The sequence below is a fragment of the Xiphophorus maculatus genome, chromosome 4, assembly GCF_002775205.1.
Source record: "Xiphophorus maculatus strain JP 163 A chromosome 4, X_maculatus-5.0-male, whole genome shotgun sequence".
NCBI lineage: Eukaryota > Metazoa > Chordata > Actinopteri > Cyprinodontiformes > Poeciliidae > Xiphophorus > Xiphophorus maculatus.
The window spans coordinates 23,323,646-23,341,045 of record NC_036446.1 but is presented as its reverse complement, the minus strand read 5'-3'; the positions used below and the strand labels follow the sequence as shown (position 1 = coordinate 23,341,045).

The 17,400-nt window shown below is 39.5% G+C and overlaps 1 protein-coding gene across 1 annotated transcript; it reads right to left on the bottom strand.

Moving 5' to 3' along the window:
• Window positions 1-4,119: 4,119 nt before the first annotated feature.
• march7 (membrane associated ring-CH-type finger 7) lies at window positions 4,120-11,613 on the bottom strand. Its single transcript, XM_014469036.2, has 11 exons — window positions 11,421-11,613; window positions 9,532-9,728; window positions 8,663-8,806; window positions 8,361-8,532; window positions 7,916-8,089; window positions 6,692-7,838; window positions 6,382-6,551; window positions 5,720-5,823; window positions 5,090-5,194; window positions 4,845-4,893; window positions 4,120-4,686 (listed from the first exon to the last, which is right to left on the bottom strand). Exons 2-11 carry the CDS (start codon window positions 9,709-9,711, stop codon window positions 4,601-4,603), a joined length of 2,331 nt encoding a protein of 776 aa, XP_014324522.1. The 5' UTR covers window positions 9,712-9,728; window positions 11,421-11,613; the 3' UTR covers window positions 4,120-4,600.
• Window positions 11,614-17,400: the final 5,787 nt, after the last annotated feature.

The window sequence follows — 17,400 nt, the reverse complement described above, 5'->3', positions numbered from 1 at the left end:
GTCTTTTTTGACTCGTGTTGGAATCAATGTGTTTTTATGCTACTTTTGTCATTTTGATTCAAAAGACTGTTTTGCATAATACTTTCTACTATGGTTTATTCCACACAAAAATTCTTTCATGTTTGAAATCTTTTCATTTTTCACATTTTTAGAACAATTTGTAGAACATTCGTGACAATTTGTAGAAGATTTTTAAAATGAAATGACAACAGCAATTATACAATAGCAATGTTGGAACGATGTCAATGTCCATTATGTGCATGTGTGTGTGGGCGTAGGGGTGTGTGTGTGTGGGGGGGGGGGGGGGGGGGGGCGTGAGAAAGAGCACGTTTCTTGAAATGTTAGATAGCTAACATTACTGTCTGTATTCTGTTGTGCTATGTGTATCACGCATGTGAGTGTATTTATGTGCATTTATCCATCCAACCATCCATCCATCTTCTGTTTATCCAGAGTCGGGCGGGACGTTCCCAGGCCAGCCGAAAAACATAGTCCCTCCAGCGTGTCCTGGGTCTTCCCCGGGGCCTCTTTCCGATGGGACGTGTCCAGAACTCCTCACCAGAGAGGCGTCCAGGAGGCATCCTGACCAGATGCCCGAGCCACCTCAACTGGCTCCTCTCGACGTGAAGGAGCAGCAGCTCTACTCTGAGTCCCTTCTGGATGACTGAGCTTCTCACCCTATCTCTAAGGGAGAGCCCAGACACCCTAGAGGGAAAACTCACTTTGCCCGCTCGTATCCGTGACCTTGTTATTGCAGACATGACCCAAAGGTCATGACCACAGATGAATGTAGGTAGATCGATCAGTAAATCAAGAGCTTTGCTTTTTGACTGAGCTCTCTCTTCACCACGACATCAGCAATAAATCTCAGGCTCTGAAAGGAGAGAAGGGATTATTTAAATCCACAAGAGGGCGTGCTGAACTGTCTTACACTAAAGACCGAGCATGAAAGAAAATTAAACCCAACCATCGTTGTATGAAGTGATTCAGCTTAGGCTTTGTAAATATTACTATAATAAACCTTGATAACATACCTACTTATCAGTACTAATATAATGTGGCTATGTTGACATTAGTATAGCTGCATTAGAATAATATTTGTCTTACCAGTGAATATCAAATATGTTTTTGGGTGAAGATGAGATCTTTATATTTCAACATACATACATAATTTATTTTTTTGTACCTATTTAATATTTAGTTTGAAATTTAGGGTCCATACTTTAATGATTCAATTACTGAAACAAATTTAATTTACGTTCAATTTACGCATGAAAACCGATTTGGTTTTTGCGCCGAAACAACACGTGGCCTCGTGCAATTTCGTCACGTGACTTCATTTCTTCTGGACGATGACAGACAACGAAGAGATCCCCTGGAGCTGCAGGCCAGAGGTCACAGAGGTAATGTTCACACTGTAATCCACCATCTCTTATTTGCAGGTTTTCAGCTGAACTCCATGTTTTCCTGCTGGAGAGGATCGACTGGGACTCGTCCTTCAGTGTTTAATTTGTTTTAACCCATTTTTTCTCCTAGACTAAGCAACTGGCAGACCTTTTGTTGCCATTTAACTTTTTTTTCTCATATATAATGCAATCAAAGGAGCTTCTACTTCAACTAACGCTCTTTTGTCCTATAGAAACACTCCTGGAGCAGCCCTTTAACTTTGTCTGTCTTTATTCTGTCCTTTCAGATCCCCAGGGGTAATGACAGATGGCCTTTCATACAGAGCCAACTTCCTGTTCTTTCTGTTAAAGGGAAGTTTATCCTCTCCACTGTCACTACATGCATCCTAAATATGAGACATTGATTTAGCTTGCATAGCTGTTAACCAATTAAAATAATTGGTGCAGTGTTAGCCTCATTTTGGAAAGTCTTCCTGTTTAAGGGAAGTTTTTTCTCCTCTGTCACCACATGCATCCTCAGTGTCTGTGGTGGTGAATGATAGTTTTGAGCTCATGGTTGAGAATTTAAGATGTTCTCAACACCACCTGGTATGTGGACCTGGGAGCTATGGAAGCTGATCAACAGTTTTTGTTGAGATGGAACAATAGGCCTGTCGCGATAAACAATAAATCAATTAATTGCACGATAAATTTAAACTATCGACCTCATTTTAATGATAGGCTTTATCGTTTCTTCCGGCCTTTTTCTCTTCATCAAGGATAACATTAAGCATAATGTAAAGCATTATCTTTGATTAAATAAAAAGTCGGGGACAACTTTATATATCCTGGATATTGAATGGTAAACATCAGAGATACAGTTAAACATCCCGGATGGCATTAAACAGAAACGATAACACTGAATGTTAAACATCAGACATGACGATAGCCATTGGTGGCTAAACTTTGACATTGGGGACAATGTTATACTTTGTAGATAAACATTGGGGGCAACTTTCTTTTCACATGATTTATTAATTTGATTTCAAGTCTCCAAATCTTGGAACCTTAAAGTGTTTTTAATTTTTAAAAAATCTACTCAGGTTCAGTAACAAAGTTCTACCTTTTTCTTATGAAACTCTGAAATTAGTAATTCATTTACAGTAACATATGTATTGTACAGGTCCATACTAACTAGGGAAAATTGGTCGATTATCCCAGAGTGTAATGATTAAACACAAATTAAGAAGAATTTATCTGTGTACATTGGCAAGGAGTTGGTAATTATTCTATGGCTTTATGTCTGATTGTTATTTAAATTGTCATTATTACTATTATGTATCCGTAGATTTTTGTTGTCTTGTGAGTTAGTTTGTAACCATTTTGTCCATGTAATATAGTTTATTTGTTGGCTCTTTAGCACAGTATATCGAACAGGAACATGAATATTATAACATGGTCCATCCTCCCCAGCCTGGAGAAAGCACTCTATCCTTTTCCGGCTCATTAATTTATTAATTTTGCATTTATTTCTAGAGCTATGCATTTTTATTTTATTTATTGAGATGATAAAAGAAAAAACCTTGAGCACATCGATCAACAGGTTTTCCATGTCATTCAACACATTCTCTCTCTTTTGGTTTTCTCATCCAGGGTGTCTCACACACACACACACACCCACACACACACACACACCTGCCCACACACACAAATAATACACGTGCACAATAAAGTGTAGGCAGTAATGTTAGGTAGTTTGGTTAGATAACTGGTGTTGGCTAACTTTGAAGAAGGCTAATGTTGATTCGTGACAATATCACTGTCACAGTACTCATGATTGACACACACATACATATGTGAGATTAAAAAAAATAAAGATAATGCTTATATCCGAGTTATTGCTGTGAAAATATTATTCAGAGGGGGACACTTAGGACTCAGTGTGTATGGTTCAAAAAAATGTGTACCTGACTGTCACAGCTGGTAAGAAACAAAGATTCCCATTAGATAGGAAATGAATGTGTGTCATTTTTGACCCACTTATGGAAGAATGGGCTAGTAATATAAAAATGACATTTTTAAAAATGTATAAAAGGCAAATTAAAAATTTTAATTGCATATCAGTAACATGTTTTTTAAGGAATACCTGGAATATGAACTGATGAAAACTTTTCATTACAACATGATGACCTCACTGGGTCAAAATGGACCCACTTGTGCATCAGAGGATTAAACTGACTGGCTGGGGCCAATTAAGAACATTTGTAAAAATGTTGCTTGCAGTTAAGGCCCTTAGTTTTGTCTGCAAGCAATATGTTTTATGAATTTGAAATCTGAAAGTACAGTTCTGGTAAGAAATGTACATATTCAAACCATTCCATCTTAGGGAGATAAATCATGACATTTCATTTAAAAAAAAAGGGTTCAAGTTAATTTTCTCTGATCCACATGAGGTCAAAAATGTTTTAAAGTTGAACTTTGTGTAAAACAGACCTAAACAGACCAGATCATATAAAAGACCTGTAAAACAGGTCTAAATAACCAAACTTTTCTCAACGTTTAAAAAAAAAAAAAGTTCAGAAAATGCTTACATGATCACTTTAAGTGTAATTTTAAAAGCTCAAAAAGCCCAAATTAAATCAGTAATTCTTGTACGTAAGCTTCATCCTGATTGGATGTTGTGCCAGGACACCTGCCCTATTTCTATCGGATAGAATCAAGAGGACACTTAAAGGAGTATTTGCAATCTTTATTCCCAAACTGAAAGCTGAAAACTATTTTTAATACATAGAGCATTTACAAGAAATAAAATAAGTTGATGGGGTAACCGTGATTTAGTTTTTATTATTATTATTTTCATTAGAAAGGAAAGCAAAAGGAATAAGCACATTTTATATTCTGACATAAAGTATTTTTAATTGGAGTAAAAAGTTCTTGTCCTCATTTAACCATTAAAGCACTTGTGGCATGACCATTAAAAAGATTTATTTAAAATTAAATTAAAGTGCACAATCAAAAGAAAAAACAGACAGAGTGGTCTTACTCAAAATATTATGCGTCAATTCATCCCAAGTTTTCATACGTGCGAAAGCCACCGGCGACAATGGTGAAACATGTTCTGTGCGCATGGTGTCCCGCTGCAGATGCACTTGAACATGACGTCAAAGCGAAGGGCGAAAAACCGAGTGAGCTACAACTACATCACGGTAAGATGATCAGTACTCTTCGTCGTAGTCCAGGTCGGAGAAGTCGACAGACGGCCGGCTGTCCTGCTCTTCCTCGTCGCTTTCTCCAGTGGAAGCTGAAATCCAGAAACATCACGTTAAGCTCTGTCGCCACTATTTGATCAGATTTTTTTTTTTTCTTCCCCCAAATGTAATGCACAAAATTTGTTTTTCCTCTTTAGCAACATGAGAGGATTTTCAACAAGAGCCAGGAGACAAGGAGTGGGTAACATACTTTCAAGACTGTCCATGTGTTCATGAAGAATTCTCACCAGGTTGAACAACTGATGATAAAGCAAAGATTTGTCCGATTTTACAACATTTAAGGTCTGACACAAATTTAAATACGTGCAGCTATCTGTTAAGAGACATCTTGTGTAGTGCAGACTCTGATTATAAAAGCCAACAAAATTGGCTGTTTTTAAAGCCAGAATTTAAGACCACAGGTGAACGTCTGGGGGTCGGTGTGTGTTTTCTCACCCCGGCTGCGTCGACAGCTCCGAGCACGTCGGAGAACCGCTGCTCGCAGAAGTGGAGCAGGACCACCAGGTAGAGGCCGCTGCTGATGAATTCATCATATTCTGACTGGAGGAAGGAAAAAATATATATTTTACATAACACAGGAAACCGATGGAATAAAACTGTAAGTAAGTAAAACTGCCTTAATAAACTAGTTCTGAACTGTTAATTATATAAAAAAAATTTATAAGAGCAGGTATTCATTTAAGGCCTTTTTGTATTTATCATTATAGCAACAGCAAAATGCTCTTGTTTGTATCCTTTCATTTGCAACCTCAGCACACATTTTACTGTTAATTAAAGGCATGTGTAATCTTGGCCATTGGTTTAACTGATTATCCCTGCAAGAATCTTAAAGTGAACAATTCATTCTGGCTGGTTCCCACACCACCATGCAAGGAAACAAAATGCAACAATCACCCTTGCAATAGGCTGCAAATGGAAACAGAACATACAATTCATTTTGTTTCTTTACATAAAATCATCAAATAAATTCAGCACCAACAAAAGTGAGTTTCTCCGTGTTAGGTTTCTAAATAAGGCGTCAGATGGCACAGTAATAGTTTTCTTAAAAGGGCAGGAATGACTCACCTGGACGTGTGTCCTGTACAACTCTTGGATGTCAAAGTTATCAATATTCAAGCGCAGCTTCTCCTTACAGAGCTCGCATGTTGTGATTGCTTCAAGGTTTGTTCCTGCAAAGGAAGGAGACAGGAGAGGAAGGACTTCCATCATTTGGAAGTTTTCCCAAGTTTAAAACAGAACTAATGACTGTCTTAAAACTTCATTTAAATTTAAGGTTTATGAAAATAAACTCCTTAGCTTTCTAAATTACATTTAGCTTGCATAATAACTTATGAAATATAACTGTTAACTTCAGCTGATGTTTTATGACTGGCTGAAACATCAAGTGTAGGTTATCCAGCAACAATGCTACAAATTAAGCAGACCATTGAAATCCTCGTTTTTAAACAGGGTAAAAACAAACATCGTCTATATGAGCTAGTGCTGGATGATGCAGCAAGAAACCCTATTACCTCAGCAAAGAACCACATGCAATAGAATGTGATTTTAAATCTAGTTTTAAAAGTCTGGGAGTATTCAAGACTTTTTGGTGCAATACTATTAAAAATCAAGATGGCTTTTTAGGACCCTGCAGAATCCATGATGTAATTTCCTAAATACAACATGAACATGTAATTGATTACGCTATGCTGTAGTTTCCTAAAACAGTTCTTGTATCTGGAGGTTACCTGAGCTGATTTTGGAGCGGAGCCACCTCTTAATGCATTCCTGGTGGACGAACTGCAGACTGCCGGTACAGTGGCAAGGCTGGATCAGGGGGTTGGAGGAAGACTCCTCCCGCATCTGGCAGATTCGGCACAGGTCTCCTTCCTCCTCGTCCGAATCCTCCATCAACAGTCTGTGGCAGCAGAGAGAAGTAAGGATTCTTTTCCACAGTCTCCTAAAATTTATACTTTCAAGAACAACCCATTTACTAAAGGATAAATTGACAAAAATAAAGACACACATTTCTAAAAACATAAAGATCATATGAATTACTTCTCTTTGATCTTGCGCAGCTTCTCCTGGTCCTTGCTGGAGAGCGTCTTCTCCTTCTGGTCCGACTCCGGCTGCCTCTCGCCGCGTCCCAAAGAGGCTGAAAGGTTCTCCAGAACTCCCAGCTGCCGGCGAGGCGAAAACACAACTTCCAGTTCAGGCAACGCTTCATCCTCTATTCCATCAGCATAAGACTCAGCGAAAGCATCCAAAGCAAACGCTCCTTCCTCCTCCTCCTCCTCATCTTCCTCATCTTCTTCCTCATCATCATCTTGCGATGCTTTATGCTCCAGGTCATCCCACCTTCTCAGTAAATGCTGCGGACGGCTGCAGTCCTGCTCTGAGCCTGAAGGGGAGTGGGGGCCATCTTCTCTTGCATACCTTCGGAGGCGGGACAGGAGGGGGGGGCAGCGGGCTCGGAAGGGGGCAGAGAGCCAGGATGAGCCCCTCCCTCCTCCTCCGCTGCTGCTGCTACTACTTACAGAAGGTTCTCTCCATGAAGCCGTTCCGGACCGGCCCAGCCCACCATGACCCGGGTTGCTTTCTTGGATAGTAGAAAGGTCCGTTCTATGACTCCTGAGGCTATCCAAGGCCGTCGCTGCACCTCCATTGTCTGGGTCTGCGCTGGACAGCCCAGCTCCCTCGTCGCTGTCCACAGACTCCCCACTGGTAGACGGGCTGTCGTCATCGAGCGAGCGAACGCTGGATGAGCAGCTGGAAGAGTCCTGGCTGGAACGCCGCGAAAACAGTCGAGACAACAAGCGGCGCGTGGAGCTCCGGCCTTCCGGCTCTCCGCCCTCGGCGGACGGCCGTGGGAGGGCGAGCTCTGGTTTGCTCAGGGGAGTGGACTGCCAAGGGGTGTGGGAGGATGATGAGGAGGAGGATGAGGAGGAGTGGGAGGCGAATACGCCAGAAGACAGGGAGCTTCGTGCTTGTTCCTGAGTTGAGCGGAGAGAAGGTGGAGCGTTTGTGAAACGAGCCGTGCTTCTGCTGCTCAAGTCATGCAGCTGCGATGACGTCGGCTGCTGCGAGAAGGATGAGGCGTGGCGACTCAGAGAGCTCTCCCTCACAGCGGAGGATGAGGAAGAGTAGGTAGTTTCTTTTGGTCGAGCTCCTTGTGCATATGTGGACGTCACCCTGTCAGTTTGATCTGAAAGACGAAAGAGCATGAACCACATAAGTTCAACAAGTCTAAAAGGACTGCACTACCTGATAAATCGTGCGTACACAGTGAGGAAGCCAGTCCAGAATTCCTCGCTCTTCTCTCTCCCAGACTTGAGAGGCCGGGCTCAGTCTTCGTCTCCTGCTCTCTGGAGGACAGCAGGGGCTTCGTGGAGGAAGGGGTCGGTCTTGAGAGTAAACGATATGAACCCCAGGATGAATCAAGCGAGTTATTTGCGCCTGTTGAAAACAGAAAATATTTTACTAGATTTCCATCCCCAACAAATCAGCTAAATGTTGATATGAAATAAGTTCATTTGCGCTACATTAAACTTTTATCCAATTACAGATAAAACTGAGGTATTTTCCCTCTCAGTAAATTAAGAGCTGCCTGGGATTATTATGAAATGCATTAGCACTCATCATGTTCTTCCCATGTGTAGAGCTGAATCTAAGCTGGGAATAAATCTCCAGTAATTGCTTTGGCTCAATAGTTTGAGCTATGACAAACCTCTGCTGTTGCTGCTGAGCACGTTACTGGAGTAGCCGGAACCTGTGAGCGAAGTGTTGGTTGTTCTGGAGTACAGGCGATTGCTGTATGAAAGTTTGGCCCTTTTCGACTCTGCATCATCGCTGGCAGTCAGAACACCCGAGCAGATCCCTGACCGCCCTTCACCATCACTCTGAGAAGAGAAAAAAAAAAAAAAGAAAAAGACAGTTTGAATGACTCCCCTTTAAAGACTCTCCCTCTAACCTGAGATCTTTTAGTAGATCTCAGCTGTGTGACCCCATATGAAAGGCAAGCTTCAGTACCGCTTTGCTCCTACTGCTGAGAGCTGATTCAACCCAGGGGCGGTCGTAAGATCTGCCAGAGGACGTCAAAGAAGGCAGTTTCCAGCTGGGGGAGCGGGTGTCAGAACTGCTGTAATCTCTTGACGAGCTCAGGAGGCGAGAACTCTTCAGAAGAAAATGAAAGTGAACACAAAGCATTAGCCGGAGCTCATATCTGAGCAATGCTTCTATGAAGATCAAATCTGTAGACTCACAAAAGAAAAAAAAAAGCATAAGAATTTTGCATGAGCAATGTTGCAATAGACTAACTGTATGTCCTTTATGTATGCAAAACAAATTAAATCATCAACAATAATCAGAACTTGATATAATCCTTAAATCGCTTAAAATGTGATTTGCTACATCCACACCCTGTACCTTCACTGTTCTAGAAAGAACAGGAACAACTCAACAAGACCCTGGCAAAAAGAAACACTATCCTGTGAAACGGACCTTGATGAGCAGCAGGACTGAAATACACACAAGGAATCTAGGCTGTCCTAAAAAAAGACCCCTGGAGTGTCGGCTGATGCACCACTGATATACGCAGTCAGCTACTGTATCATGCAGCAAAGGCAACCTGTAAGGAAAGAGCTCCTTTAAATGATTGCTCTTTGGAGATAGGAAAGGACATCAAAGTCATTTTCAGAGGGAGAGGAACACTAAAAGGAGCTGCAGTTGGTTCTCCCATCTTAGAAGAGGATGCATTGGGAACATGCACGGGAAAAAATAACTTAAGGAAAAATACCTTTCCTTTCTTATGGAAAGTTCTCATGAATTAAGTGAGGGTATGTGGAATCTTAATCTATAAAACCGATGTGCAATAAGCCAGAGTGTTTCACAATCACTACCTGTTTATCTGCGTCTGCTTTGTAGGGAGATGATGCTCTCTGGAAGCGGTCATTGTTCAGCACTGGGTCCCTGCTGTACCGCCTGCTGGATCCCAGTGACGAGGAGACCGCCGGGGTGAAGGTGTAGGACGATCTGGAGCTGGACAGACAAAACGGAAGTCTCCGAGACCTGGAGTCCATCACGGATTGCTTTGAACCTTGTAAAGTCAAGACGAGATGCCAAAGTACATTACTGAAAGATAAAATGATCTAACAGACAGGTTATACGGCTAAAAGTCTAGATATGTAGATAGATGACCATTTTCTAAATACAACAGCAGATGAAGTCTACACTTTAGCAGACAGACTTGCGTTATTTCAGTGTGTTTCAGGCCGAGCCTTGTCAAGGCAATGTGCTAGACTGAATATGTGACACACCGTCACATATTCGGTTTCGTGTAAACACTAAAACCAGCCACCATGCTGCTTCCTAGACTTCATATCAAAGTTGCTGTGCCTATCTTTAGGAGTACGAACTCTGTCACAGGAACCTGACACCAACAGGGCACAGTTAGATATGACTACGCAAGCAAGATACTCTATCATCAACAATAACACATTAATACAGCTGAATAAGAGTTACAATCCAATATTTTTCTCTCTAAAAACAAAAACAAAAAAACTCTTACAAGTAAACACAGGAATCATATCAAGGTAGTACCAGTTAAATATTCAAGTTTGAAAGCTTCTCACATAAGAAGACACAATTTGAGTTGCTTCCCAGCAGTGATATGGATACATGGATGTTTATTCGACCACCTGTGGTAAATATAACTCAGCTCTGCCTCAGATTGGGACACTCAAATGATGAGCAGCAAGTAGAGCAAGTCAAATATTTTGACCGGCTGATAAAAAAGGCCAATATTCGCCTTTTTTTTTTTTAGAGTGGGCAATCAGTTTAACCTGAGCAAACATAATGTTTGAAACCCACATGCACATAATTAAATACACATTTTTGTTTAGTACAGTACAATCACCTAAAGCCCAGCAACTTTGCTTAGCTAAAATTCATAAACTCATTATAATTGTGGAAGTTGCAAAGGCTAACATGAAAAATGTATTTGATTAATGTCGGTAATGCCCACTTGAAACTGCCTACATTTCCTTCACCATCTCATTCTATTACAATCTATGCGATGCTTGGAAATCTATGTCCCACAACGCCTAACCCAGTTATGGTTTTTCATGTATATTTAATGAAATAAAACACGAACACACAGCCTGTGCAGCAGTAACTCGGCTCAGGACTTTGCATTCACAACTTATTTGACTAGATTGTTTTATGAGAGGAGACGGTTTTAGCCTGAACTCGGTAACGCCCTTTGTTTCCCATTGCCTGTTTACGACTCGACACCTCATCATCTATGGGTTTGTTGGATTAAAGACCTACCCAACACTGGAAACCTTCCAGTCTATGATCGATAAGCTGCCTCTTTATGCATTTAAGCTTTGATAAAAAAAAAAAAAAAAAAAAATGATTTCGTGACAACGCTTCCTGATTCTCGTTGCTCGTTAGCAGTTTTCAAACTAATTAAATTCCATGACACCGAACACATTAACCGGTGGCAGCTGTTAGCTTCACTAGCAGAGATTTACAGTGAAGAAGACGTGACTTGCTGGATGTTACCGTCACAAATAAGATCCATCAGTGCCTCTATCAGCTGTTTTACTGTGGGAAATATCAGTCACAGCTCGGTTAGCTTCCCTCCACTGTTTACACTCCTGACATTCTCGCGCTAATGTTCAACGTTACCTTCAACACCGAGCTTTATTTGTTTGTATTATTTTCAGCACATGCAAAAGTAGGAAAATATAAAAAGAAAACCGACGTTATTGCCGTATGTCCTCACCTCGGCTTTAGGCTCTTCCTTGTTTTAGCACAACAGGAACTATGGCGTCCGTCCGTTCCTATGCAGCTGACGCAGATGGAGATATATGCGTTGACCTGGTGGGAGGGGCTTCAGCACGAGTTTGTTTTCTGTTGCTGCTTCTTCGTGCAAATCGTCAGAGAGAGATATACCGAACGAAATGACCTGCACACATTTATGCAATTGATATTGACTTTTTTTTTTTTTTATGGCGCCCTTCACTTTTTCGTCACCATTTGGCTTCTAAGCTGAGCAAAGCAACGCCCCCGTGTGGCTCTATTGAGCTACTGCTTTTTTTTAATTTCATTGGGTTTTTAACTCTTGTTGAAACTATCATCAGAAATGGCATTTTTTAAAAACTAACGCCGGAAGTTCTATTGACAAAACCTACATTTGTCTTTAAAAAAAAAAAAAAAAAAGACCAAATTTTACATTTCACCAAGAATTGACTGATTTATTTTTTTTTTTAGACTGTACACTTTAAAAACTATAACTTTGTTCTGAAAAGCGCTATTAAAATATCATAAATGTTTTTAATGACAGTTGGTTAACTCATACTGTTTTATAAAAATGGAATTAGCAAAAAATAAATAACTCTTTACTGCACAACTGGTGTAGAAATTATTCGTCAGAATAAAAAAAAATCAACTCAAATAAGCAATCCTTTCCTAATTACAGAAGGACATTTTGTGGTGTTGCAACTGATATTATTCAAGGTTCCTCAAAGAGTGGCAGGTGCTGACTGACGGCTGTGGCTGCAGCAAATCTGAAGAAGAATCTGACTGAAAACAGTCTCTTGTATAACAGTCACAGAGGATGCTCAAGTTGTACAAATTGTTTTGTTTTTTTGAAGAAACCTACTTTGCACAGTAATAATATGTAATGAAATATGTTCATCTCAAACCTGAAAATTTGTTTCCATTGATATAGGTTGGATAACAAATACATAGACATGTATATATTTTGTGAATTTTGGCTCAGAGTTTGACTCAACTAGAGTCCAGATAAATAAAGACATGTTTTTAAATCTTCTACTTCACAAAATGCGCATTGTGCACAGATGATGCTTTGTCATTTATGTTTTGATATAAGTTTTGATTTATTCCTTTTAATCATATCTGGTGGTAGATTTGATCACCTGTTAAAATGAGCCAGAATATTAAAGATACAGATGCACAAATGTTTAAGTAGCTGCAGTGAAATCTTAGCTACAGTCTGTTGTTCTCACAACAGTCAGTGAAAACAGGAAGCAAGGAGGAGACCATTCAATATATTTTTCACCAGATATTTGCAGGGGATGCGAGATTGCATGCAAAAGCAGAGCAAGCTTTAAGAACTGACCAGGACACAAAACATGTCTACAGTGCTGTTTTACTTTTACAGAGACATGGCAGCAGGGACATGATCCAGACTCCAATAGCTCTCTGTACAGCTGCCAGACAATGCAGGCAAACACAAACTGCAGACACAGTGACAAGAGAAAACCAGAAGGGATTGCAGAGGCAGCAGATGGTGCAATCCTGAAAAATATTACTCTGAATGAACGTCTCATCACCTCGGATATTGAACTGTTAGCTGTTAGTTTGTCTGTGTGTTGTCTGCCAAAAAAGGTTCACCCGAATTACCTACCAACACATGTGATGTGATCAGCTTTTGCTAAGCTACAAACACAAGCACAGGGCATTCAGGGCAGTCTCTGAAGATTTCAACCTGTGATTCCCTTTAGTCCCTCTGCTACACAAGCTGTCCGTCTTTCTTCTATTTCTATGTCTATGTGTATTTATTTAGGATATAAAGTATTTCCCTTAAGGAACAAAAGGTTAACTCCATTCAGGTCAGACCTAAAATGTTTTGTTGTTTAGTGGAGTGGATTACAATAAAGAGTTAAGACTCCTGTGCTTCAAACTAAAACACAAACAAGTCAAAATCTATAAAATATATGCATAAAACCCATTAAAAAAAGACTATGATGCCTTAAAAAAGGTATTTTATGTGTCAGTCACAAATATTTTGTTATTTTATATGATAGATCAGTACAAAGTCATTTAAGTTTGAAGGAAAACCTGATCTTCATAACCTCATTCTCAATCCTTTCACAGCCACCTGACAGCTCTTCCTCTAGGATTATCCTGTTTTTAGCTCCATCCAACTTTTTCTAGCTTCTCTGTTCATGGTGAAGAAAAGCATCCCCATAGCATAATACTACCACCACCATGTTTTACTGTGGAGAGGATATATCTATATAATGATGAGCTATGTAAACTTTCCTCTACATGAAGTGTTTTGCTTCTAGTCCAGAAAGTCTAGTTTCCTCTTCCACATAGTTCGGCATGTTCCCAACATTGCTGCTGGTGAACTGCTAGGACTTACTATGGTGTTCTTCTGGCCAAACATCAATAAAGGCCAGAATTTTGGAATTCAAAATTTCTAGTGTAGATTTTACCACCTGAGATGTGTATCACTGAAGCTCCTCCAGAGTTAGCTGTTTAACACTCTCCTTGCCTGGCTTGTCAGTTTGAGAGAGCCATGTATAGGCAGTTTTTAGATATTAATTTGTTAAAAACAAACAAAAAAGCCCTGAAAACTATATGTTCTTTGTTTTGTTCTATCTCATCAGATCCCACCAAACTACTCAAAGGATTGCAGTTTCACACATAGCAAAATGTAGAAATACCTTTGCTAGGGACTGTAACTCAGCAAGATATGTGGAATAAATCAAGTAAAAAACCAATAAATAGCATCAAAACAATAGTGAAGGCTTATCTATTCTCTCTGGAAATGGCTACATGTACCATAAATTACTAATCAATAGTGCTGGAAGTTTTTAGTCCATGAGTAATACAGTAAAACATAAAATTGAATGCATGTTTATGGATGTCCTGCTGAAATATAATAACATTAACAGACACAGCAGAAATATGTGTACATAAAATAATCCAATTTGCATACTTATCTGTACGTAATATAAAATAGTAAATAGGAACAGATAAAACTCGGAATCATATCTTTTTGTATGCAAATGCATAACCTATGAATGCATAAATCATCTGAGATATGTGAAACCAATCTGGTGTCCCTGATAACTGTCACTGATGTGTGGTACTGAGTGACACTGAGCAAAACTACATCTTCACTTAAAGGCATTTCTTAAAGTTGCGTGTTGTTTTCCATGAACATATTAAACTTTTTTTTTTTTTTTTTTACCAATTTAGGGTACTTTTAAAAATTTGTGTTGTGTTATGGGGGAAAAAAATTATACTGGATTTAAAATAATACACCAATTTGTCAGAATTTGACCACATGTTAGATTTTTTTTTCCCTAAAGACATAACTGCTGATTTTTTACATGGTGGTATTTCAGGTTTCTCTGGCATCTGAGATAAGGAAGGTAAGCAGAATGAATTAAACTGAGTGATGCCCTTTTGCATGCAAAACTATATAATGAGCCAATAATGACATCAGTTTTTTTTTTTTGTTTTTTTTTTAAAGATGATATTAGACATAATTGGAAAAAAGGTAACAGAAAATTGTGTTTCATTCTTGTGGCATTTGACAAATAGAAACAATTTGACTAATTCTAACTGACCTAAAACAAGAAACATTTGGCCTGATTCAACAGCAGGGAGGGAAAATATTATGCGTTATTTATTCAGTGTACGTAAAGGTTGGGTTTGAAAAATACACATTAAAGTTTGCATGTACAAATTAAGCTAAAGCTTCTCTCTGGTTACTCTTTATTTTTCAGCTACAGTTCATCTCAAGGAAAATGAACAGGCAGATGAACAAAGAACATCTTTATATATTTGTCTACTTATTAACTATTAAAACATTTGCTTGAAGGAGCTACCTTAAATACTAAAACATAAAAAGCATAATATTTATGATAAAAAGATGTATTCTTTCAAACTAACTAAAAACAATTCTGTAAATCATCTCTGCTGTCATTTTCTTAAAATGTAATTCTTCTGAAATTACCCAGATTGACCCCTTATCTGAAAATGATACTTTTTATCCACCGTGTGAACAACAACAACAAAAAAAGATATTTTACTCAAACAGATAAAGCTGGTATTCAAAAACAAGTCAAATGACCCAATTATGTATCAGTGGAACACAGTATAACTTGTCACATCAGAGCTCTATCACGTCCTTATGAGTTTTCCCGAGATATTTCAAGGGGGAAAAAAAACCATTGACAACTCCATCAATATGCTGAAACATATGGTTTGTTATCGGCGTTATGGATGGTGTATCAGTGAAAGAGAGCTTGATGTGTTTCTATCCAACCAACGTAGAGAAAATGAAAGTGGGCTGGTTTAAATGGAGTCAAGCATGTGAACCACGAAACTATCCAGTACTGCCGCAATGAATAGTGGTGAAAACATGAAAGAGGCAAACAGTACAGATGGTTGTGGAGGTGTGGGCATTCATGCATTCACATCATGTTAACACACAGCCTGATAACACTATTAACAGACCCAACAAGAGGAGCTCTGAAGACTGAATAATGGGAACAATCCAGAATCCACAGTGGGAGAATCACAAGACTTATTAAGGAAGAAAAATGTGAAAATGATGGCATGCTCAGCTATGTTGTCTGACTTGAATCCACTTTTTTTTTTCTATAGCAAAGCACAATGAACCATTTACAAAACATAACTGCAGAGCAACCTTGACATCCTTCACGCAGCACAGAGATATAAAAACAAAAAAACAAAGTGATCATATCTCTTTTGAATACAAGGAACACTTCGAACAGATGATTCATATGCAAACACTCTGTTACACGTGTAGCCATAACCAACCTTGTATTTGCTGTATATCTATTGGTGTAGTTCATGTTAATCACTCTTTGCATGAAAATTACCAGATGCATTATGCACAGTCATGTTTCCATCACACAAGAAGAGCCCACATCAGCCAACATATATATCTTTGAGACCTTTCTTAACCCTGTAAACACTACTTATCCCCCACAGTCTGACTCTGGAAACTGATTTATGTCCCCACAACATGAGTGGTAGAAGCACACATACACACACACACCCACACACGCACAGTCACAGTGGGGGGGTGAGCATGAGAGTACGTGTACTGTCCAGGGCTGACGTCATTAGATAAGTCACAGGAAGCTAATGACCACTAAGGGGCGCTGAAGTTTACGGTTTCATGCCTGCGCAGCTTTTTGATCTGCATTGTTATTTGCATGCTATAACTTGCTGTTTGTTTAATCTGGGAGGCAATTAAAGCCAGTTTCAACAGGTTTAATTAGATTGATTTGTGTAATTGTTCTGAAAGGCATCAGCACTGTAAATCCAGGATTAGGAACGTTTTTGTTTTTTTCTTTATGATTTACTTAAATTTGACTTGCATCTAATTTAGCAGATCCCAAGAGATATTGATCAGGGAAAATACATACAGTTTGTTTTCCCCACCTCCCCACATTCAGTTTTAAAGCTGCGATTTTACCTCCTCAAATAAGAATAATAATCACACACAGTGAATTCATGTTAAGTGTGTGTGAGGTAGAAGGAGGGAAAGTGTGTGTGTGTGCGTGTGTGTGTGTGTGCGTGTGTGTGTGTGTAGGTGTGTGTGTGTGTGTGTGTGTGTGCGTGCGTGTGTGTGTGTGTGTGTGTGTGTGTTTGGGGGGGGGGTCCTGGAAGGTCAATTTGGAGCAGAGAGGGAGCATTGTCGCACAGCGGATGCATAATAACGTGAAGGTCAACAGCATGCTCCTCATGCATGGCTCAAATGTAGCATCTAAAGTGGCCAGCCATCCATTATTAGTAGCTGGGATACAACAGCGAACAGTGATCAAACCAAGAGTGAATCCAGCCAAGGCCAGGAGAACAAGAGGTGAAGGAGAAACCGCGAGCGAAAGGGGGTAAATATAGGAGGGTGGAGCTGCAGATTAATTGCTGACAAAAAGGACATATGACCTAGACAAATGAGGAAGTGCAAG

What these genes read in the sequence shown, in the direction of transcription:
- march7 (XM_014469036.2), bottom strand. Translation starts at nt 9,711, where the DNA reads ATGGACTCCAGGTCTCGGAGACTTCCGTTTTGTCTGTCCAGCTCCAGA. An exon ending in GCTCAGCAGCAACAGCAGAG is followed by an intron (nt 8,090 to 8,360) that starts GTTTGTCATAGC and finishes TGTTTTCAACAG; the next exon opens with GCGCAAATAACTCGCTTGAT. An exon ending in GAGCTGTCGACGCAGCCGGG is followed by an intron (nt 4,894 to 5,089) that starts GTGAGAAAACAC and finishes CTTTATCATCAG; the next exon opens with TTGTTCAACCTGGTGAGAAT.